Here is a 25695-nt window from a genome sequence, read left to right as displayed (position 1 = left end):
ATATCAGCTTTCATCAGTGCAGCACTGAATATTAAATACTGAACAGGATCTGTGCTGATTGCTGATTAGATGATTAAAATAATGTAGCTGTTGTACGTTAAAAATTATACCAAAACAGTTCATAGAATGTACAGAATAATGGAAATCTATCTGTCTATCTATCTATCTGTCTGTCTGTCTGTCTGTCTGTCTATCTATATATTTATCTGTCTATCTTTCTGTCAGTCTATCTATCTATCTATCTATCTATCTATCTATCTATCTATCTATATATATATACTGTATATATATCTGTCTGTCTGTCTGTCTGTCTATCTATCTATCTATCTGTCTATCTGTCTATCTGTCGATCTATCTGTCTATCTGTCGATCTATTTATCTGTCTGTCTGTCTGTCTGTCTGTCTGTCTGTCTATCTATCTGTCTATCTGTCGATCTATTTATCTATCTATATCCACTGATGTGCCGCTGCTTTAACATCATCACATGTAAATCTTCTTCCCCTTAAAGCTTCTTTGAGCTCTCTCAGACATGACCGATTAATACCCCCCCCCCTCCCCCCACCGCTTATAACCACGATATAAAAGTAGGAACTGGAACCAGCACGACCATGTGACCAGAATAAAGCTTTAGTGCGAATGAATGAACAAACGCACAACAGATCAAGTCCTATTTTCACCAGCGTGGTCCAACATTAAGCAGAAGTGGCTCCTGCGTTCTGTACCCAGAGCTACTGCTGTTTCTCACCGGATTAATAATTGAGGCAATTTCGGAGGATGGAACGGTCACATGCGAGAGCGACCATTCATCCATCCCGTTTCGAGTCTGGATTTTGCGTTACAGTGAGAGAGGGGGAGCGGAGCCCAGCCCCCCCCCCAACACACACACACACACACACACACACACACACCCCCACACACACCATTACGCTTACTCACACACACATCCACGCACTATAAAGCCGAGGCATAAGGAAACACTCAGCCGTAATAACACGTGGAAGCGTTGAGGGGATGAACGCTAGTGCACTTACACTCTTATTTACTTACTCACTCGGTCTGACTGCCGCTCGACTCTCCGGTCGCTCAATAACCAACTGTAGAAGAGGAAGAACCATGAAATTATAACTCGATCATCATGCAGTGACCAGCAGCACAGGATCGCTTGCAGACAGTCATGGATTTACGTTATCTGAGTGTTTAGATGATAAACTGGACTTATTTTGATCTGGTCTGAGATCATTTAGAGTTTTGGGCAGAAATAAGGGACGCAAACAAGAATCCTTGCGAGTGGAAAGTAGGACCGGCTGATTTTGAGAGACTGAGCAGGTGAAGATGTCCTTCGCCATGGTTCACCCGTCTCCCGCCCGCTTTCTTTACTCGGACATCACTCCTCTCTCCGAGGACGACGAGAACGGCAGCGAGAGCTCCGGATCCGACGACAAATCCTTCCGTCTCTCGGCGTCCAGCTACGCAGCCGACTCTCGCAGACGGAAATGCGCCCACAAACCGGCGGTCGGCTGCGTGGACCGTCGCTCGCCCGTCCCGGAGGTCCCGCAGCGCAACACGGCGAACGCTCGGGAGCGGGATCGGACAAACAGCGTCAACACGGCCTTCACCGCTCTCAGGACGCTCATACCCACGGAACCGGCGGACCGCAAGCTGTCCAAGATCGAGACCCTACGGCTGGCCTCCAGCTACATCTCTCACCTGGAGAGCGTACTGTTAGTGGGGGACGGGTGCGCTGATGGCCAGCCCTGCCACAAAAACCACGGGGCTCCGGACGGCCGGCTCTTTAACCCCCAGAGGACCACGGACCCGAGCTCGGACTCAGAAAACTCGCAGCCCAGACAGATCTGCACCTTCTGCCTCAGCAACCAAAGACGGCTGGTAAGTAGCAGACAGTCGGGTAGGTTGTATATATATATATATATATTACAGCATAGTTCTTTTATTTCATTTTAATCGACCATGTTATACTGGTCAGGGTCACGGCACTGGGAAACAACGGTGCCGGTCCATCACAGGGCTTCGGCTACCCACCCTCCCCAGACGTAGCCAATCAGGTCTGAGTAGACGCCCTGCCTGACGCCATCCCAGTGCTAGTGGGCCAGCGTTTTTTTTGGCCGCTCCACCCAAGCGCATCCCAATATAACATTTTATTCACTGGTGTTCTTTTCAATTATCAGCGCAGATTCATTAGAACTTCTTAAACTGGTTCCATCCAGGCTTCATAGAACCTTGGTGCTTTTTAGAGAACCGGCTGTGTTTGCACCCGTTTTTGGGAGCCAAGGATGCGTCATCGACGGTGGGTGTGGCACAATGGAAGTAAACAGTAGAAACGTAATGTGGGAGCGTGTAGATTACCTGTGAGGATTTGAGCTGCTGTTACAGATGTTCGTTTCATGCAAAAAAAGCATCGATCAGCTATCAGTGTTAAAAAGGTACATGAAACGGTACATGAAACGTTTTCATTTGCAGACGTTGTAGGGCAGTTGTAGCCTAGCGGTTAATGTACTGGACAAGTAATTGAAGGGTCACTGGTTTAAACCCCACCAGGTTGTCACAGTACTGTAAGTCACTTTGGATAAAAGCATCTGCTGAAAATGTAAATGCAGATGTTTAGTACACAAGTAAAAGGAAAACTAGCAGCCAAATAGTCAGTGTTTAGTTTTTTTAGTATTTGTATACTCACACAAAAATGGACGTTTATATTTTTAAGTTTATTTTATACTGTAAACTTTACAGCCAGTGTTGATTTCTCTCCTCTAAAAGTTAAAACGCCCACAAATGACGCCACGGTTCGCTCTGAAAAACTCTAGATTCTTTGGTTCCAGGTGCAAACGAACGTTCACAGTTAGGAAGTTTTTTTTTATTTTGGTGGAACTGAGCTGGACAGTTTTAAAATCAAGTTCACGGACTGTAACAGAGTCTGTTCCCCATTGGTCGGGACCCCCAGAGGACCCCCACAGAGCAGGTCTTATTTAGGTGGTGGATCATTCTCAGCACTGCAGTGACACTGACATGGTGGTGGTGTGTTAGTGTGTGTTGTGCTGGTATGAGTGGATCAGACACAGCAGCGCTGCTGGAGTTTTTAAACACCTCACTGTCACTGCTAGACTGAGAATAGTCCACCAACCAAAAATATCCAGCCAACAGTGCCCCGTGGGCAGCGTCCTGTGACCAATAACAGCAGCAACAGATGAGCGATCGTCTCTGACTTTACATCTACAAGGTGGACCAACTAGGTAGGAGTGTCTAATAGAGTGGACAGTGAGTGGACACGGTGTTTAAAAACTCCAGCAGCGCTGCTGTGTCTGATCCACTCATACCAGCACAACACACACTAACACACCACCACCATGTCCATTAAAGAACAGGGTAAAAGCAGGCTAAAAAAGCATGTAGAGAAACAGATGGACTACAGTCAGTAATTGTAGAACTACAAAGTGCTTCTATATGGTAAGCGGAGCTGATAAAATGGACAGTGAGTGTAGAAACAAGGAGGTGGTTTTAATGTTATGGCTGATCGGTGTATATAGCTAATTCTTCTAAATCACAATAGAAGCCTTGTCCTCTAATCGCCTTGTGCCTGTGTGGTGTCCAATTAGGGTTGAAAATGTGTGTTGACACGTTTTCCTTGGACCTTAATGCTCCAGAACACCGCCAGAACGCTCCAGCCAACGTTCAGGGTTCGTCTGAACCTCCAGTCACCCTTAATTTCCAATTTCCACCACAAACTTTAAGGCTTTTTGCGACTAACAGTGGAAACCACATGTTTGTGTCACACTTTCCACTCAGATTTCATACGTTAGTCCAGACTACAAACAAAACCAATGAACGAGCTTAAAGTTGGCACACGAGAGACTTTTTTTTATAACGTCGCATTTCCTGCACGATAAAACCAAACCGACTGACGGCAAATGAAAGTCAGGAATGCGATGGAGTCCCACACGCTGGGCTTGGTGGAGCAAATTTCGTTGATCAGTGGACGTTCCTCATACCGTAATGAAGAGCAGCATCACAGTAGGAGCTTCTAAGTCACCCGATCGTACGTTCTCTGAGAAATATAACTGGATGACCCAACCCTGCACAGAAACTGTGCGCCCGGTGTTTCTCAGTGTCTTTTCATGACATCCAGTTCTCATTTCTGCTCTGTCCCTTTTCTATCCACTTTCTCTGTTGCGTCTGTTTTATTGTTGTTGTTTCTATTAATTTGGCCACCTTGTTCACTGCTCTTGTCGTCCAAAAGCGCTGATCGCTCATCGTTCTGTGTTCGCACCGTCAGCGTTATCATCGCACCGCCTACGGTCGCTTGATTGTGGTCGCCTGTGGTAACGCACCGATCCCGTTATCCCCCGTCTCTGTGCGGGTGCCATCGATCAGCCAGCAGAGGGCGTAATTGCAGCAGTTATGCTCCCTCAGACAAGCCAGTCACGCTATTCGCAAAGCTGAGATTCAAACAGCTTTACCACTGCGCCACCTGAGGAGAACGAAGCTAACCCACGCCCCCTCCGACACGTGGGCAGCAGCCGTATGCATCTTATCACCTGCACTTTGACGAGTGCAGTGCAGCTCAGCGTTGTGTACGGAGAGACACACCCTGACAGCACTCTTTCCTCATCTCTGTGCAGGCGCCATCAATCAGCCAGCAGAGGTCGTAACTGCACCAGTCATGAGAGAGAGACCCCATCCGGCTTAGTCCCGCCCATATCTGAACAACAGGCCGATCGTTGTTCATGTGGCCGCTCAGCCTCGGCCGGCAGGCCGGGTTGAGATTCGATACGATGTATTCGAGATCCCAGCTCTGGTTCCAGCGTGTGTTTTTACCGCTGCGCCACCTGAGCGGCCGGATGCAAATTCTTCAGGAATAAGAGTAAAAAGCATTCTGACAGACTCGGATGTTTACTGGAAGAGTAGTGCAGGGACTTGACCAAACTCTGCACGAATATTGAACGGAGCCATTAATTAAACCCGGGAGATTGGGAGGTCAAATCTATCAGGATGGGGGCATCTAAAACATTCCTGCCCTACCAATATTATTCCGTAATATTACACAAAGCTAGGGCAGCTGTAGCCTAGTGGTTAGGGTACTAGAACAGTAATCAGAAGGTTGCCGGTTCAAGCCCCACCATTGACAGGTTTCAACTGTTGGGCCCTTGAGCAAGGCCCTTAACTCTCAATTGCTTAGATTGTATACTGTAAGTCGCTTTGAATAAAGGTGTCTGCTAAATGCCGAAAATGTAAATGTAAAATGTAGTGAGTGGAATATGTTTATTCATCATTTTTACAGTAGTATTAGTATATTGGGGGGGGGGGCCTTTTGGGCGTCTCTAAGTATTAAGGGGGCTTGTATCCCCCACAATATACTGTATATTGTATTTACGACCTTGCTGAAACTACAGCATGGCTCAACACACCAGCACCAAACTTCCATCCCGGTTAGTCTTCAGTTCCCCATTATCACACACCCAGCAGGACGCAGATTAACAAACATAAACAGGGTGCGCTAACAGTTTAAACCTCAGTTGGCCCGGCAGTGTGAACGCCATTAATTCACGCCAGCTGGGTCCCCCGGCACACACGAACGAAGGTGGAAAAAGTGAGGCGCGCCGCCCCCCTCCCGGCTGACGTTGCGGCCAGACGTCCTCTACCTCAAGCAGATCGGGTTTCCTGAAAGCACTCGATTACAGATAAACCCCATAATTACTTCTCACAGCGCTGGAGAGAGAACCTGATTATTTACGCTCAGATAAGCCAGTCAGGGTTCAGACGTCTGCACCCATTCAGTGTTTGTATTAGAAGCAGAGACTCTACACGTTCAATACGTTTAGGTTTTGAAGACTCACTGTCCATTTTATCAGCTCTACTTACCTTATAGAAGCACTTTGTAGTTCTACAATTACTGACTGTAGTCCATCTGTTTCTCTGCATGCTTTGTTACCCCCCTTTCATGCTGTTCTTCAATGGTCAGGACCCCCACAGAGCAGGTATTATTTAGGTGGTGGATCATTCTCAGCACTGCAGTGACACTGACATGGTGGTGGTGTGTTAGTGTGTGTTGTGACACAGCAGCGCTGCTGGAGTTTTTAAACACCTCACTGTCACTGCTGGACTGAGAATAGTCCACCAACCAAAAATATCCAGCCGACAGCGCCCCGTGGGCAGCGTCCTGTGACCACTGATGAAGGTCTAGAAGATGACCGACTCAAACAGCAGCAATAGATGAGCGATCGTCTCTGACTTTACGTCTACAAGGTGGACCGACTAGGTAGGAGTGTCTAATAGAGTGGACAGTGAGTGGACACGGTATTTAAAAACTCCAGCAGCACTGCTGTGTCTGATCCACTCGTACCAGCACAACACACACTAACACACCACCACCATGTCAGTGTCACTGCAGTGCTGAGAATGATCCACCACCTAAATAATACCTGCTCTGTGGTGGTCCTGTGGAGGTCCTGACCATTAAAGAACTGAAGAACAGCATGAAAGCAGGTTAAAAAGTATGTAGAGAAATAAATGGACTACAGTCAGTAATTGTAGCTAATAAATTGGACAGTGAGTGTAGAAACAAGGAGGTGGTTTTAATGTTATGGCTGATTGGTGTATCTCTCTCTCTTACTTTGTTGTTTCAGAACAAAGACAGAGACAGAAAAATGGTTGTGAGACGTTAACAGAAGAAGGACGTTCTGCACGTTCACCTGAAGTACAGGATGTGTATATTTTGCATCGTGTTGTACGTAATCTAGTTCTACATAAACGTGTATTTATCCTGTCAGTCATGAACTACGTTTTATTTATTTATCTGGACACCTCTGGAGGACGTGCTGCACCGTGGATGGGAGCATTTACTGCGATTTACTGGTTTAAATCTGCATTCGATTCGAATACAGACGTCAGAATACAGTGGACGGCGGAGGAATACAATTTTGTACATATTTAGGAGTCGCCACAGCAGACCTGGCACAGTTTTAACGTCAGATGCCCTTCCTGACGCAACCCTCATGATTCTACCCGGGCTTGGGACCGGCACTGAGAGCGCACTGACAAGATATCAGCCAATCACTAAGATTCGAACCCTGGATCCCAAGACCTCAGCAGGAGTGGATTAGCGCAGGGTACCTGTACGTGATCGCCCCCTTGTGGAGGCTTTATGTTACATCTTGTACACCACAGTGGGAACAGACTGAGTAAGATGCATTGTTTGTGTTGACTGGGATGTGTAAAGAAATATAGACATAAAAAAAACATATATAGACATAAAAAAATACCCTGGACTAGCGTGCATTACTGCTGCACCACCTGAGCGCCCCCTGGAGGACTACGCCTGAATCACGACTGTAATAAAAGGAAGAAACCAGCACTGATCCGATAAATGTTATATAGAAAAGACTGTTTACTTACATTAAAAGTCGGGAGTTTACAAATAAAATACAATAATATAATTTACACTATATGGCCAAAAGTATGTAGACACCACTTTTACCTAATAAATTCTGTGTTGCTAAAAAGTGTATGCAATCAATTTATTTCTGACATATCGCAGTTCAAACTTCGGCTCTGCTACCTGCACGGACATCCGAGGGAGGGACGGCATATGGATTCCTCATAACTGCTGTAGGTACGACCCCTGCTGGCTGAGATGGGGATAATTGAGATCAGTGCCTGACTCTCCGTGCACAATACGGATCTCCTGATGTCTTGTGTTTCAGGTTTCATTTCTCAATGCAGCGGCGGACTGTGTTAAGTGACAACGGTTTTCCAGTCCTGATCTCTCGTCCATGTCGATATATTTATTACAGTAGCCTGACCGTTTCTCATACAGTGCCAGCTGAGGGCTCAAAGGTCACACATATACCACAAACAGTGGTTTCCAGCTTTGTCTTAATACCCTGAATCTTTTCACAATATTATGTACGGTAGATGGTGAACGACCTAAATTATGTGCTTTTTCTCTCTCTGTTGTGAGCCATGATCTGATAAAGTTGATCCATGAAAACATTAAAAGTAATTTTTGTAGCGTTTCTGATTCTGATTTTATTGAATTTCACAAAATCTCCCAACATCTGGAAACAGGGTTCATATATAAAACATCGGAAAGCTAAACTGCCACCGTCTACTTAAAGGAAATCATCCGGATGGTCGAATGTAAATCAACAAATATAAAATGTTATGAATACAGTAATATAAGTATAAATACTGTTTTACCACCGCTTTATTCTGTTCAGGGTCACAGTGGGTCCAGTTCTTCATGCGAAAGGTAGGAAACGTCCTGTACAGGTCAGCAGTCCATCATAAAACAGTTCTGCTAAGAATTAGTGTTGAACCAAGGTCACATAAGCAGTGCGCTTGTATTTCCTCCATGCAGAGGGCGCCATCACGAGCTTTCGGCCATCCCCAAGCCTGCCGAAAGCACCTGCCGGGATCCGAGCCCTAATTTCACTGGTGGTGGGCGAGGGTAACAGACCGGATCCTTTCTGTGTGGAGTTTGCATGTTCTCCCTGTGTCCACAAGGGTTTCCACCAGAGGTTCCGGTTTCCTCCTACAGTACAGACGTGCTGTCAGGTTAATACTAATATGGACCTAGGTGTGTGTGTGTGTGTGTGTGTGCTTGCTGTGATGGACCGCCAACCTGTCCAGGGTGTTTCCTACCTTTCACCTGAAGAATCAGACCCACCACAACCCTGACCAGGATAAAGCGCTGGTACAACACACAATGATTAAGTGAATGATTGAGAATAAGCATGCGACATGTCCACGTCGAGCACTGATTGGCTTTATTAATATAAATATTCATACGTATTTTACTTTATTCATGATATTCACACCATGGTGATTTAAATGAAAAATAATAATAATAAAATGGATTAAAAATAGAATAGATATTTTAAACCTGCCAGTTTGTATTTTTCTCACACACACACACCTGCATGGTGGACTAAATCCTCATCTGGATTTTGGGTTCCTGCCACTTAACCCTGTCACCGTTCCAGCAGGCAGAGAATGGCCCCTCTCTATCTCTACTGGCTATCTGGGAATTAAGACGGCCAGGGTCGAGCCGAAGCCCTTCTCGATGGTCGGATCACTCTCCATCCTGACGTAACCGGGAGAGGAACAGTCGCGCATTAAAACGACATGCTGACTTGTAGCGCAAAAAATAAAAAAACAGATTTAAACTCACTGATATCCAAGAACGGATTTTAAGTGAACGTTAGCAGGGTGTTCGTCCACCACAAGCTGTCAGAACATCTTCCATCCTGGAAATGTGACTTTTCCTAAAGTGATCCCGGATTTTCACACATTTCGTGATGAACGACGGGCTGTTTCAAAAGCTGGTCAAAGCCAAAAATGGACCAGCCCCAAGCTACCTTCGGGGTCTAATCAAAGCCCGCTCTGTACCACGCAACCTCCGAGCCTCTAGTCTAGCTCGACTTGAGCCTCCATCCAGGACTAAAGGAAGACAAGCATCAAGGCTGTTCTCTGTTCTAGCGCCCAAATGGTGGAACGAACTTCCTCTGTCTGTCCGAACAGCTGAGTCTCTTGCTGTCTTTAAAAAACGATTAAAAACCCACCTTTTTACTAAACACTTAGGCTGATTTGTACTTATTTACTAACACTTTATTCCAATCTTTTCCATAAAAAAAATAAAAATAAAAAAAAGGCACTTTGGTTCTAACAGGTTTTAGCAGAGTTGTGTTCTTCGACTGTTGTCTATCTAAACTTAAGGAATGAAATGTTCACTATGGAAGCACTTCTGTAAGTCGCTCTGGATAAGAGCGTCTGCTAAATGCTGAAAATGTAAATGTAAAATGTAAATGTTTCTTTAGCCCTCGGCTGGCACTGTATGAGAAACCTTCAGGCTATTATAATAAATATATCGACATGGACGAGAGATCAGGACTGGAAAACCGTTGTCACTTAACACAGTCCGCCGCTGCATTGAGAAATAGAGACATTAGGAGATCCGTATCGTGCACGGAGAGTCGGGCATCGATCCTAATTATCCCCGTCTCAGCCAGCAGGGGTCGTACCTACAGCAGTTATGAGGAATCCATACAGCGTCCCTTCCTCGGATGGGCCAATCGTTGTCCGTGCTTTAATTTAGGCATAAAAAACATACTAAGGGGCAAATGAGGAGCCAGGAGGCAGGCACGGGTCGGTCCGGTGTACCGTTCCTTCCCAAATAGTGTTCAATTAATATTACAATTTACAAATCAATTTATTGCTTATATCATTTTGCTAACAGAGTGTTTGAATTGGTTGAGTATTTTGATTTCAGATAAAAATAAAAACTTCTCTAATTTCAGTGGGCCAGAGTCCCAGTCGGTGGTGTTCAGTCTACTGCTTAAAGTTTTCCTATATTTTCCACCATACTGTTGCCTGTTTCTGATATTGTGCCTAGAATAAATATTAATTAAGCCTTTTTAACTTCACCTGTTAGCATGTCTCATGTACCCACTCACATACACCCCAAATCACATGAGCTGGATACACCGTCTCTCCTGCACTATCAGATTCCCCCTCAATCTGCGCCCAACCGTCCCAAATCTTGAACTCGGGACGTTAAAAAGTTAACACGTTTTAATGGTAAAAACAAACCTCCGGGACTCTCCGTCAGGTCTCGCTGGCTCATTACAGGCACAAGCCAGCGGGAGAAAAAGAGAACGAGTCGGAGAGACGAAGCCCGGAGCCAGCAGCGGCAGCCGAGCGCCAGATCCCAGCGCGCTCCGTCCCGTCCAACCGGCCTGGGTTTTAATACTGGAAAAATCTTCCTTAGCTGTCAATCACAGGCTTTAATAAAAACACGGCATAACGCTGCGGTCTCGCTCACTCTCCCTCTGCCCCTCCGAGAGGCCAAACACGAGGGGCGTCTGCAAAAAAACTTCCAGCTTTTATTAGCCGCAGCTTGGACTGGAAAATTGGGATGGAGGTAGAGCTCATCTGGTGGAGATTAGCGAAGCACCTGGAGCTTCAGTCAATCATAAAATTAAGCTCGGGTATTAAAGACAAATGAAAAAAGACAAAAAAACGACTCCCAGACAAAGAGGGATGTCGCGTCCGCTGCGTTTAATCAAATTGCCTACAGGCGGCGCGGGTTTAACGCTCAGGCCATCCATCAACACCTCGTGGGCAGGGTGGGTTTGTTTTCTTTTTAACAGGGTGCATGAATGATGTTTTGGGGTTGCTTATTTGCTTTTCCAATGAGCTCTTAAAGGGGCTGAAATGAGGGATGATTGTCGACGATCAAAAGCACAGCGCAGCCTGAAACTAAGCAGATTAGCAAATTAAACCATTAATACTAGCTTAGCAGTCTGTATTTTTTATTTATTTATTCTTTTTTGCCTTTACTACTATTATCAACTCACATCTATCTCAACATGGACACAGAGAAACACAAAGTCATTGTAAACAATTCAGTTGTTGTATTCATATTCTCACATTCATCTGACTTCTATTAAGGTTTACATGCACGGCTACAGTGACATTATAATATATATATATATATATACATTTACATTTTCAGCATTTAGCAGACGCTTTTTATCCAAAGCGACTTACACAATGAGCTGAACACGATGAGCAATTGAGGGTTAAGGGCCTTGCTCAGGGACCCAACAGTGGCAACTTGGTGGTGGTGGGGCTTGAACCGGCAACCTTCTGTTTACTAGTCCAGTACCTTAACCACTGAGCTATCACTGCCCTATACATACACTAATCAGCCATAACATTAAAACCACCTCACTGTCCATTTTATCAGCTCCACTTACCATATACAACCCCTGGCAAAAATTATGGAATCACCACTCTTGGAAGATGTTCTGTCAATTGTTTAATTTTGTAGAAAAAAAAGAAATCACAGACATGCCACAAAACTATCATTTTTCAAAATGTCAACCTTCTGGCATTAAGAAACAATAAAAAAAAAGAAACAAATATAATAGTTGTGGTCAGTCACAATTGCTTTTTTTTAGATCAAGTAGAGGAAAAAAATATGGAATCACTCAAATCTGAGGAAAAAATTATGGAATCACTCTGTAATTTGCAGTTTAAAAACAAAACATCTGCAGCAGATTAGATTTGCTAATTATTCTTCAGTTTAAAAAGAGTGCTTACACCTCGGAGAGCTGTTGCACAAAGCAGATTGTCATGAATCATGGTTCCAACACAAGATATGTCAGTTAAAACAAATGAGAGGATTATAAAACTCCTTCAAGAAGATAAATCATTGTGGAATGTCGCAAAAGATGTTGGTTGTTCCCAGTAAGCTGTGTTTAAAATCTGGACCAAGTACAAACAAAATGGGAAGGTTGTAAAAGGGAAGCATACTGGTAGACCAAGTAAGACATCAAAGCATCAAGATAGAAAACAAAGCAATATGTCTTGAAAACAGAAAATGCACAACAAAACAAATGAGAAACAAGTGGCCGGAAAGTGGAGTCAATGTCTGTGACTGAACTGTAAGAAATCACCTAAAAGAAATGGGATTTACATACAGAAAAGCCAAACAAAAGCCACCATTAACACCTAAAAAGAAAAGAACAAGGTTAAAGTAGGCTAAAGAAAAGCAATCGTGGACTGTGGGTGACTGGATAAAAGTGATTTTCAGTGATGAATCGCGAATCTGCATTGGGCAAGGTGATGATGCTGGAACTTTTGTTTGGTGTCTGTCCAATGAAATTTATGAAGATAACTGCCTAAAGAAAACATGTTAATTTCCACAGTTGTTGATGATATGGGCCTGCATGTCGGGTAAAGGCACAGGGGAGATGGTCTTCAATAAATGCCAAAGTCCACATTGAAATTTTGGACGCTTTTCTTATTCCATCAGTTGAAAGGATGTTTGGTGATGATGACTTCATTTTTCAAGATGATAATGCATCTTGCCATAGGGCAAAGGACGTGAAAACTTTCCTTCAAGAAAACATATAATGTCAATGGCATGGCCTGCAAATAGTCCGAATCTCAATCCATTTGAAAATCTCTGGTGGAAATTGAAGAAAATGGTCAATGACAAGGTTCCAACCTGCAAAGCTGATCTGGCAACAGCAAGAGACAGTTGAAGGCAGATTGATGAAGAATACTGTTTGTCATTAGTTAACTCCATGCCTCATAGAGTTTAAACCATTATAAAAGCCAGAGGTGGTGCAACAAAGTAATAATGGTGCAGTGTTTTCTAATGATTCCATAATTTTTTCCTCAGATTTGAGTGATTCCATATTTTTTTCTTCTACTTGATCTAAAAAAAAGCAATTGTGACTGACCACAACTATTATATTTGTTTCTTTTTTTATTGTTTCTTAATGCCAGAGGGTTGACAGTTTGAGAAATGATAGTTTTGTGGCATGTCTGTGATTTCTTTTTTTTCTACAAAATTAAACAATTGAAAGAACATCTTCCAAGAGTGGTGATTCCATAATTTTTGCCAGGGGTTGTAGAAGCACTTTGAAGTTCTACAATTACTGACTGTAGTCCACATGCTTTTTTAACCTGCTTTCACCCTGTTCTTAAATGGTCAGGACCCCCACAGACCACCACAGAGCAGGTATTATTTAGGTGGTGGATCATTCTCAGCACTGCAGTGACACTGCCATGGTGGTGGTGTGTTAGTGTGTGTTGTGCTGGTATGAGTGGATCAGACACAGCAGTGCTGCTGGAGTTTTTAAATACTGTGTCCACTCACTGTCCACTCTATTAGACACTCCTACCTAGTCGGTCCACCTTGTAGATGTAAAGTCAGAGACGATCGCTCATCTATTGCTGCTGTTTGAGTCGGTCATCTTCTAGACCTTCATCATGGTGACGGGGCACTGTTGGCTGGATATTTTTGGTTGGTGGACTATTTTCAGTCAAGCAGTGACAGTGAGGTGTTTAAAAACTCCAGCAGCGCTGCTGTGTCTGATCCACTCATACCAGCACAACACACACTAACACACCACCACCATGTCAGTGTCACTGCAGTGCTGAGAATGACCCACCACCCAAGAACAACATTGAAGAACAGCATAAAAGGGGGCTAACAAAGCATGCAGAAAATCCAATGGACTACAGTCAGTAATTGTAGAACTACAAAGTGCTTCTATATGGTAAGTGGAGCTGATAAAATGGACAGTGAGTGTAGAAACCAGGAGGTGGTTTTAATGTTATGGCTGATCGGTGTATATATTTTATATTTATAAAAAAATAAGGCACCCAGGTGATTAATTTGACTGCAGGTCTTTGGACTTGTGGGAGGAAGCCGGAGCTCCTGGATGAAACCCACACACAGGGACACAAGGAGAACATGCAAACTCCACACAGAAAGGACCCTGGAATCGACACCCTGGAGTGATAGAGTAAAGCTGCCACTTCATCACAGAGTGTCGAAAACTGGAAAAACAATCCGCCTGTACTCGTGGATGTGGGAGATTCTGGCTGCAGGTCGGTACAGTCGCTGGTCTGCCTGCCGTCGGTAGGAGGTTACAGTGACTGATCTCACATCACTCCATCACCGGGCCTCATTTAAAAGCACGGCGCCTCTTTAGTGCCAGTATGGAGTCGATCACTGGTCAAACACTCGCTGAAGCGGGCTGGGATCCATTAGCTTAACAAATGATCCACACACACTGTCAACAGGTTCATTTTTTATTTGTATTATTTTTTTTACAAGTTACAGTTGCTGCATGCAGTCATACATTTACCCGGGCCTTCAAATGAGAAGTAATGAGGTCTAAATACTTCCTAAATACCCGATCAGGTTTGCAGTAACACGGCAATTTACCATTCATTGCCGGGCCTCGGCCACCTCTCAGACGTTGCCCGTCATCTCCGTATGCAGACACCTGACCGGCCGATGGTATCGTTGGGGGATTCAAACCCTACATCGCAGCGGTGGTGGGCCAGTGTAATTTCCCACTTGGCACACACAATCACCTATCTGAGCAAAAGTGGGGCGGCACGGTCGCCTAACAGCAAGAAGGTCCTGGGTTCGATCCCCAGGGGGAGTTTGCATGTTCTCCCCATGTCCAAAGACGTGCAAGTGAGGTGAATTGGAGGCACAAAATTGTCCATGACTGTGTTCGATATAACCTTGTGAACTAATAAATTGTGTGTAATGAGTAACTACCGTTTCTGTCATGAATGTAACCAAAGTGTAGAACATGACGTTAAAATCCTAATAAACAAACAAACTAAGCAAAAGTATTCACACCCTTATTAAATACATGCTTGCACACACACACAATCACCTATCTGAGCAAAAGTACCCCATCCCCTTGATCTCCTGCATAAATATACTTTATTATATTACAAATACACACACACACACAACCCACCACATAACCTACCACTGCTGAGCTGCTATCACATTCGCATTTTCTTCAGGAAATGAACCTTTCTAGTCTTCAATCACCATTTCATCCAATAAGGGGGGGCGATGGGTCCAGCAACTTAGTGCTTCTCCAACTTTTTAGACCAAGTACCACCCCTGATGAAACCAAGGCTTCCATGTACCTTTTAGTGTCATGATCACGGTTATTTTTTGTGTTTTATTATAAATAGAGGAATGATTTCCACAAGCCGCTCTCCCATTTGTAAAGAATAAAGATACTTCTGTGTATTTTTATGTAATCTGGATCATTAAAGTATTTGTACTTTAACGTGGGTAATAAATAAGCCGTCTGTGCAGAAAACATTTTTTTTTTGTCCTGAATGAAGTTCTTAAATACGGAATATGTGGAAGCCTGCGAGCGTCGAGGAAGTGGACGTCCGACAGGAGCCACAGCCACCTCACCACGCCTTTTATCAACTTTATTCGAGCTGACATATGGAAAAGCCATCGAAAAAGCAAAACCCTCTTCCTCCCACAGAGGCTCAACACGAACCCAGAGCGCTCGCACATGTTCCTGCTCAGAGCTCAGAACCAGAAACAGCTCTCACTGCCAGTCGCTGACAGAAATACAGACCGGTCTGGAACACTGGTTGGTTTTCTGCGTCACCGGGGCTTCCACAATCAGAATTCAGCCAAACCTGTTATAAAACTAAAAAACGGTAGTCTAAAAACAACCGAGACGCTTTTGTGAACATTAGATCAGTCTCTGTAGTAAAGCTTTACAATATGCTGCGGCAGACGAGGTCCCAAAAGTACATAATACATTTCATTTCTCTGGACGGGGCGCCAATTCATTTATATGAATGTACTTATAGATTATATAATGAACAATTTAACTTATATGCATCAAATGCATACAATAGAAAGCTGTTTCGCACCACTATGGAGTCTGATTGCACAAAAATGATGTGGATATTTTGCATCATGCCCCATTATAAAGGTAGAACTCTTATCATCTTATAATAACTCCACCAGAGTTGTCAGCAAGAGCTTGTACATACCGATTACATCTATATTATTTTAGTAGCATGTTTAGTTAGCGCTTTAATGTTATTAGCATTGTTCGCATAAACTCTGCTATGCAGCCACTGCTGGACCCTTGAGCAAGGTCCTTAATCCTTTCAGCTCCAGGGCAGGCGTACAATGGCGGAGGAAACATACCTGGAGGAAACATTTCACTGTACTGTAAACATGTATTTGTATATACAACAAATAAAGGCCCTAGATTATTATTATTCGTAGTATTAGTATTATTATTATACATGAGTTTGACCAGAGGTGTCCAAACTTTTCTGTAAGGCTGTAACACGTGCATGGAGCACTTGCCACTAATTATCTGTGTTAGTTTATTAGTATTTAAAAATGTATAACTGCTAAATATATATAATGTTAAACTTTATAGTTTATATACGTTACTGTGTTTTACAGTAAACACTGAATTAATAAGAATTTTATTACTAATCAGGTCAGTAAGATAAAACACACAAATTCAACTGGTATTTTCTCATTTTCTCATGTTCTCTGTAAACTCAGACATACCAACAATAAATAATATTATACAAAAATTATTAATAAAGTACAACTGTGCGGAACACTGTGACATGTAATTAGAGAGCAAACAATAGATAAATGAACTTAGCTACATCGGCTGAAAGAAGCTAAACTGGTACCTTCTTCTCTTCTGTTCGTGTGATGGTTGGAATTATAAAACATTTAATAAAAATAAAATATAACACGACTGAGGAAAATGAATCACGCTAATTAACCCGAACACATTTCAGTGTGAGGAATCGATTCCTAAATTCTCGAGTCGATTCTCGTGTTCTAAACGTATGAATTCTAAGAATCGACTCCTAGCCCATGTATTCGGTACACGTTTAAACTGAATAAGGTTGGCGATTTTTTGAGATACGTCCCAATTTACAGGAATTTGAGGCTTTACAATGACATATTACCTGGTACTTAAAAAGACCACTGAACTTGAACAATAAATAAAGCAACCACGCTTTTATACATGGTCATTATTTGTGAGTTTTTGTTTTACCATTTCTGATGTTATGCTGTCATTTCAGTGTTCTAATGTTTAAATCTGGGGGTTTTTTTGCTAATTTTTAAGCTAAAAGCCCAATATTATGTAAAAAAATATATATCACTAATGCCAAGTTCACACTACACGTCTTTCCAAGCGGTCGGGTCGCTGTACGGTTCACTCTACACGACTGGATCTCTTGTAATCGGGAGTCTTTTTCAAGTCGGTGTGTATTTCACACTACACGACTGATGGGTGATAGGGGGTTTCACACTACACCATCTATCACCAACTGGAATCACAGGCGAGCTTCTCTGGTCTCCCAAACTACGTTTTGTCTTAAAAACAAACGCGAGTGCTGATGTGCAGCGTTAAAGCAAAGAGGAAAAATAAGTGAATCTGAGTGGATTTGGCTGCGTGACCAGCATGGATTGTTCTATAGTGAGTTGGAGGTTAATAAATATTTTTTGCAATGCAGCGTGGGTGTTTTGTAGAGAACGATAAGGTCAGAAATACTGTAAAACTTGTGTGTGTGCTGATGTATTCTGATATAAACTATATTAAGCCCCTGTACCACCTTTTTACACTCCTCCCCTGCGTTTCCTCTCACACCGTATCTTGCGTTCTCATTGGCTGTTCGACACCGTACTCATTGCCAGTCGGGCAACTCAGATCCAGATATTTGACAAGCTAGAAATCTCGCTTCAATCGAGTTGTTGAGTAGCTCACACATAGCGATTGAGAGCCGAGTTTCGATCAGCGAGTTGCTCCCGAGCCGGCAAATCTAGCGCCGACCAGTCGCAGAGCGAAAATCAGGGCAAAAATCTTGTAGTGTGAACTACGCATAATTTGTTCATCAGCTTAAAGTACGTTCTTGGTCAGAGCTGTAGGAGGAAGCAGCAATTCATAATAAATCTTCTCAAACGTGCTGACATCTCTGACGAGATGGAATTAAAGACTCTCCGAGGCACGTTAGAGATGATAAAACCTGCCACAGACGTGAGGAGCTACGAAATGTAAGGTCTCACACAGACGTGGACAGGTCAGCTGTAGACTGCTTTATCCTGGTCAGGGTTGCAGTGGGTCTGATTCTTTGGGCAATTAGATTGCCTAATATAATTTATTGGATGAAATGTAGGAAACACCCTGGATAGGTTGCCAGTCCATCACATGGCACACACACACACACACACACACACACTTGAGGCAATTTTAGTAGCTCCAACTGGCTTGACTACATGTCTCTCGAGCACCTGGAGGTAACCCACACAAACACAGGGAGAACATGCAAGTCTACATAGAAAGGAGCCTGGCCACCCGGCTGGGGAATCAAAACCAGGCCCTTTTTTTCTGTGAGGCGACAGCTCTACTCACAACCGTAACCCTGACCACTGTGCTGCCTCTGACTACATCATGCCAAAAAAGTGGTAGCTCAGTGGTTAGGGTATTGGACTAGTAATTAGAAGGTTGCTGGTTCAAGCCCCACTCCAGCCAGGTTGCCACTGTTGGGCCCTTGAGCAAGTCCCATGAATCCACAGCTGCTTGAATTGTATTTAATAACAACTGTAAGTCGCTTTGGATATAAATGTTGAAAATGGGATGATGTTACACAGCTACTTGTTTAGGGGCCGTGGTAGCTCAGTGGTTCAGGTACCTTAAACCTCAATTACTTAAATTGTGTTTAGTCATTATGAATAAAAGCGTCTGCTAAATGACTTAAATGTAAAATGTCAATCGTTTAACTACTACATGTGGTCAGTAATAAAAAATATCATATAAATCATGAGAACGTGACTCTTAACAAATTAAAACAAGTTTATTAAAATATAGCAAGAGAAAACACATTAAAACACAACAGTAAGAAATACTATGGTCATACAGAGGCAGAGGTGAGAGGAAAACAGAGTTGTAACAGGAATTAAAAATAGTAATCCTTAATATTAGGAATTTGTGCACTTCTACCACTCTGTACGTAAATATACTAAGCAATGTAATTATTTTGTACGGTCAGACACTTTACAGACAACAGCTGGTCATATCCTGAGAGTCTCCTGCTGCAGAAACAGCGCCCTCTAACTACAGAGGAAATAAATATGTGTAGGTATCTGCCCTGTATGGTAAAAAATAGTGGTCAGAGGATGTACATGTATCGCACCGGTGTCCAGTTAAGCTGTCGTACATGTGATGGAATGCAGTGAGGACCTGAGTATGAATTCATTGGTAGAAATTAAATAAAAAACGCTCACAGGGTCAGTACAGGAATCCCTGCGTCACTTGTCTCGTTGCTGTTGTCTCGGTCCAGAGCTTCACTGTCCACCCGGTCTGTACTGCCCACATTCAGCTTCCGTGTGGAAACGCTTGCTCTCATTCCAGAGGCACATATTCTCCTCGGCCGGCTCTCATAGCTCGTGTTCTCCTCAGTGTTGCCGGACACCTCCGTGCAGTCCTGACCCTGATCCGTAACGCTCTGGCTATCGTTCACCACGTCACTGGCTTGTACGGCGTCCACCGTCGTGTCCATGATCCTCTTTCTCTCCTGGTGTGTCTCGTGATCCAAACGTCCGTCCATCTCCTCGCTGCTCCTGTCCTCTACGACTGGATCTTACAACAAAAACCACATTTATGATAAAGAGATTTTAAATATCTCCTCAAATATAAAAAACGTGCACCCATTCCTCAGAACGTCCACTAGCACCGGGTTCTTCAAACCCTTGGGTGGGTCACGAGCCAAAAATGGGTCGCGGAGCAAAATAATAATAATTAAATAAATATTAAAAACTTGTACACGGACGCCCCCTTGTGGAGGCTTTGCACTATATCTTGTAAACCACAGTGGGACCAGATTGCCACCACGTTTATTAATGAAGTGTATTTCATTTTGATGCGTTGTTTGTGTTGCCTGGGTCACGCCCACACCGATTCATGCTAGATTTGTACTGTTACATTAGGAATTTGTGCACATTTATCACTCTGTACCTAAATACTAATGAAATGTACTAAGCACTGTAGTTATTTTGAAAGGTCAGACCCTTTACAGGCAACAGCCGGTCGTATCTGGTGGAGGAACGGCCAAATTGGGAGTCTCTTGCTGCTGAAACAGCGCCCTCTACCTGATAGAGGACTACAAAGGAAGTAGATATGGTGACAAATAGTGGTCAGTGGCTGTACATATATAATAGGAGGTTTGTGCTTGCCTGAACCACTTATTTTCACCTGCACGAGGTGGGTTCATATCTCCATTATCCCTATCTCTGTGCAGCACCATCGATTATGAGCAGTTGTGAGGAATCCCTACAGCCCTCCCTCCCTCAGACCAGCCAACAATTGTCTGTATAAGCACCCGACTGGCTGTTAGCAGAGCTGAGATTCGAACTCACGAGCTCGAGGTGTTAACACTGGTGTGCTATCGAGTCTGTCAGACATGTCTGAGTAGTGATTTGTGCATAACAGAATCTTATGAATGAATATCAGTCAGATTTAGATATTTACCTTGTGTTTTGATGGGCTGCTTCTCAATGCCCGCGTTCTGGTGTTTGTTCTCATTTGTCCTTTCTGCACTGTGACTCTCTGCACCAAAATAGTAATTAAAATACATTTTGCTACCAAAACATATCAAGTTTACCTAATAACATGCACTATATGGACAAAAGTATTGGGACGCCCCTTCTAAGTATCGAATTCACGTGATTCAGTCACAACAAGGTGTAATAAATCAATTATATAAAGGAAATTATATGCTTTAAATTCTCCAGTTCCAAAATAAGTGAACGACAATGTTGCTTACCAGCAGAATCCTGATCTGGTGACAGTCCAGAAGTTTCTGTTGTACAAATAAAGCAAATACACACAAATAAATCATCATTTCAGGTTACATTCACATAATTTCTGTATAAAAACAGAGCATACCGTGTGGTTTGGAATTTTTCTTTGATCCGGTGTCATCATCTAAAGTATCATAAATATTTAGACACCAGTCAGTTATATTATAATGACACTTAATACAGCGGTACCACGTAACTCGACGTCCAACGAACAGCCGCTTTGTTCAGCGCTCGGCTTGTAAATATGAGCTGAATCTGCATTAGTGTGGAATAAGCGTCAGATCCAGGGTTACAGCTCCACATGTATCTGTGTTTATCTGGATTTTCCTCCCTGTTTCACTTTTAAACTTGTGTTACAGCTCGAGCTTCTGAGAAATTGTGAGAATCAGAATCAGCTTCTCCCAGAGTCTAAAACGCTTCTGGTTCAAAATGAAGCTTAACGTGGTTTAATGTAGTAAAAGAAGGAGACAGGAGCACTAAACTTCTCTTCATTATTAATGCTCATAATGCTCTGTTTTAGTACAATAAGTCACGATAAACTTCTCATGTGAATGCGCTGGTACTGAACGGAATACGGTATTCCAAGATCAAGCATCTCCACCATTAAGAAGCATCAGGAAACAATAAAGAAGTAAAGCTAAAGTGCAGCTTTTATTGTATTTTTAACTGTTTTAATTGTATTTCAGTGTGTTTATATTATATTTGTGTTATTTGCAGTGTGTATAAGTGTCAAAAACAACCTCATTATTTTACAGGAGCCTAAAATATAAGCAGTTCCACAGGACCATGGACGCATTAACAGGTTTCCCAAACATCCTTATGGAAAAAAATACCTTGAAACTCAACGCCACTCCCAGAACCAAGTGACGTCGAGCTTATTCTGTATGATTATAATGCTGTGACCCTCTGTGTTAAAGGTTTATCATTATGGTACATCTTCCCAACCAAAAAAGTGCACTTATTTTATGAATAGATTTATATTTTATTTATATGATATTCATTTTGTGAATGCATTTTCTCCCCTTTTTCTCCCAACTTTAGCGCGTCCAATTGCCCGATTGCATCACGCTTCCTCTCCACCAATGCCGATCCCCGTTCTAATTTAGGAGAACGAAGCTAACCCACGCACCCTTCGACACGTGAGCAGCAGCCGTATGCATTTTGTTACCCACACTTTGACGAGTGCAATGCGGATCAGCACTGTGTACGGAGAGACACACCCTGACAGCACTCTTTCCACCGATCAGCCAGCAGAGGTCATAGTTGCATTAGTTATGAGAGAGAGACCCTATCCGGCTTAATCCCACCCCTATCTGAACAACAGGCCAATTGTTGTTCATGTGGTTGAATATGATGTATTCGAGATCCCAGCTCTGGTGTTCTAGCGTGTGTTCTTACCGCTGCTCCACCTGAGCCGCCCACCACAAATTATACTTACCCGTGTGATCCGTAGAGTCGCTGTTCTCTTCAGATTTCTCATTAGCAGTTTCTGAGAAGACAGAAAACATTCATTCATTTATTGGTGCTCAGTGATGGATTGTTTGGAATCACATCATTAAAAATAGTCGTATTTATTGAGGTAGAGGAGTAAATAAAGGTCACTGTGTGGTCCGAAGCTTTAATAAAAAACTGATCTTTCATAACTGACCTGAAACTTCACGTGAATTAGTGTCTGGAGTGACGCTGAGTATTTCTAAAGAGAAGAAAATATACAAATGAATTATTGCCAAGAATAGAAATGAAATCCGATGTTACACGTGAGGATTATAACAGACCAGCAGAGCTGTCCACTGCACCCGACGTCAAACACACTGTAGGGAAAGAAGTCATCAGAAAGCTGCTTAATACTGTATAAAATATACATGGGGGGGGCACATCCTACCCAATATTTAGATATGCTCAAAATAGATATGCCCCCCCCCAATATATCCAAGTAAAAATTACTAAACATGTTCCACTTAGTAGCTTTGTGTAACGTTTGTATCCGCCAGTGTTCCCATCAGTTGTTAATATGCCAATGATGTTTCGGAATGGCAGGACTGGCAAAATGACCGTCCGGTTGCCTAGACGGACAATGATTAGCTCGTCTGAGGGATGTATAGATTCCTCATAACTGCTGCAATTACGACCTCTGCTGGCTGATAATAGCGCTGCACAGAGACGGGGAATAGTGGAGATCAGTGCGTGACTCCCCATAAAGGTAAAAAGAAGCAGTCGGATACTGGGGCGTGTTAAATACGGCCCCCCTTGCTCAGGAGTAATCGGGTGATTAGATACGACTAGATTGGGATGAAAATCAGGGGCAAAATGCATCAAAATACAAATAAATTGTCCTACATTTCTTTGCCCCACTACCATGATGCTGGCACTCACCTTCTGACTGGTCTGGGCGATCTATAAGATAAACAGAAAAATGTCAAATATTTAAAACAATATGTGCTTTTTACATGTTCGGATTAGTACACAGATGAGCCAAAACATTAAGACCACCCCCCCTTCCAAAAATGTCCCTGGTCGCATATGATGAACCGCCGACAGGTTGTTGGGCGGCCAGGACTCGTTGCTGCCAGGACATGAAGGCTGTGGCATCTGGCCAGGACCACAGCGGAGCTAATGTGGCTCAAATTACAACTGGGCATCAAAGCAATGAAAGCGGGTCGACTGATCTAACAAATCTTGGTTCCTCATCAGCGGGTAAAACACACCAGCACACCAGACCCGACACCTCACGAGTCACAAACAGTGATTGGCTACTCCGAGGGTGGGAATGCAGGAGGGGATTCATCATAACTGCTGAAATTACGCCCTCTGCACAGTGAGACAGGTGATAATGGAGATTGGTGCGTGACTCTATGTGCACCATACGGCTCTCCATTGAGAAAATATGCATTTAAAAAAAGGTAAATAGTTATATACAAATTATAGTTACGAGCCACGTTCATGTACAGACTAAATGATTTAGATGAGAAGAGCTGCGGTGGAGTTACGTACCAGTTAAGACTTTTGATGCCTCTGAGTTTTTCATATTAAAGGCATCTGTTAAGAAAGGAAAATATTAATGTATATAGCAACATACGTATATGCTTTTAAATACATACATATGATACAAAATTATTAATGGACATTTTATGGCCAAGGTATTTGGTCATCCATAAAAGAAGCAATATATGATTCTTTTCTTTTTCTCATGAGTAACCTTTTCTTAAATTAACGGCACTGTGGTACAACGGGTAGCACTGTTGTCTCGCAGCAAGAAGGGCCTGGGTTTGATTCCCCAGCCGGGCAATCTGGGTCCTTTCTGTGTGGAGTTCGCATGTTCTCCCCGTGTCTGTGTGGGTTTCCTACAGGAGCTCCAGTTATTATAATATATATAGGTTGTAATGATCTATATCATTGCTTCTATTGTACAGTATATATTTATTCCTATGTCCAATATTTGATTTCTATATTTGGGTGATTCTTCAATTGCGGGCTCTTTTGACTATCTTAACTTTTGAAAAATAAAATTAGGAATAATTTAGTTTTAATTATGTCAAGATAATGCTAGAGCAAAGACTTAATGGTGGCTACAATTGAGCTTATATAGAATTTTAATATTTCATATTTATTTGCGAAGTGGCATAGCGAAATGTCATCATGTGTTGGTAATGACGTGTTGCGGTAATGACAATTTTTACTTTTTTTAAGAAAAAAACTAGCTAGGCCATGGATTTGCTAACGCTAGTCAACAGCTAGTACAAGATGCACTTTAAATACATATACATAATGTGTAAATTTCTTTTTTTTTTTTTTGGTAAAGTACTGCCGTACTGATGTAAATGGTAATGACGCTGAATAAATATACTCTATGATCAGGAGGAATACATGATTAAATCACTCACATTTCCAGACATTAAAATGTTAATCTTCTCTCATGGCTGGCATGTGCTTCCTTGCGAGTCTTTGTTTCCATGGTTACAACATAAACAAGTGTTACCTTCAAATGATTCCCTACAGAAACCGTACACTGCTGTGGTAATGACGATAATGCTGGGGACAGTAATATATTGCTCAAAAATATGCATAGGTTGTACAAATATGAAAAAAAAAATACATTTTGTTTCTTTTTAAGTTATTATAAAACTCATATTGGGATGTTTATAATGAATTGATCACTTTTTTAGCATTTTATTAGAGCAGAGAAGTTTTAAAGTCTGGGTTGGGGACAAGGCCAAAGTAGCAAAATATTGATGTTTAAATCATCATAAAAAATGAAAATCATAATTATTTTGGTATGTAATTTTTTTAGTGATGCAATGAATGATCCTTTTAATACCTAAAATATTTGTTTTGTAATAAAGTATTTTTAACACAAATTTATAACTTAGGGACGTAAAAGTTCCCCCAATTGAAGAATCACCCATTTACATTTATACACTTACATTTGTATATATCATTGTATATTCATTTAGTTTTAGTCTGTGCCATTTTGTCAGAA

At 42.6% G+C, this 25695-nt stretch overlaps 1 protein-coding gene across 1 annotated transcript; it reads left to right on the top strand.

Moving 5' to 3' along the window:
* The first annotated feature begins 1333 nt into the window (after positions 1-1333).
* scxb (scleraxis bHLH transcription factor b) lies at positions 1334-10757 on the top strand. Its single transcript, XM_062991563.1, has 3 exons — positions 1334-1888; positions 6637-6663; positions 10620-10757. Exons 1-3 carry the CDS (start codon positions 1334-1336, stop codon positions 10755-10757), a joined length of 720 nt encoding a protein of 239 aa, XP_062847633.1.
* Positions 10758-25695: the final 14938 nt, after the last annotated feature.

This window comes from Trichomycterus rosablanca, chromosome 3, assembly GCF_030014385.1.
Source record: "Trichomycterus rosablanca isolate fTriRos1 chromosome 3, fTriRos1.hap1, whole genome shotgun sequence".
In the NCBI taxonomy this organism is placed as follows: Eukaryota; Metazoa; Chordata; class Actinopteri; order Siluriformes; family Trichomycteridae; genus Trichomycterus; species Trichomycterus rosablanca.
The sequence above is the reverse complement of the archived record's forward strand: the minus strand, read 5'-3'. Positions and strand labels throughout refer to the sequence as shown.

What these genes read in the sequence shown, in the direction of transcription:
- scxb (XM_062991563.1), top strand. Translation starts at nt 1,334, where the DNA reads ATGTCCTTCGCCATGGTTCACCCGTCTCCCGCCCGCTTTCTTTACTCG. An exon ending in TCAGCAACCAAAGACGGCTG is followed by an intron (nt 1,889 to 6,636) that starts GTAAGTAGCAGA and finishes TTGTTGTTTCAG; the next exon opens with AACAAAGACAGAGACAGAAA. An exon ending in ACAGAGACAGAAAAATGGTT is followed by an intron (nt 6,664 to 10,619) that starts GTGAGACGTTAA and finishes ACTCTCCGTCAG; the next exon opens with GTCTCGCTGGCTCATTACAG.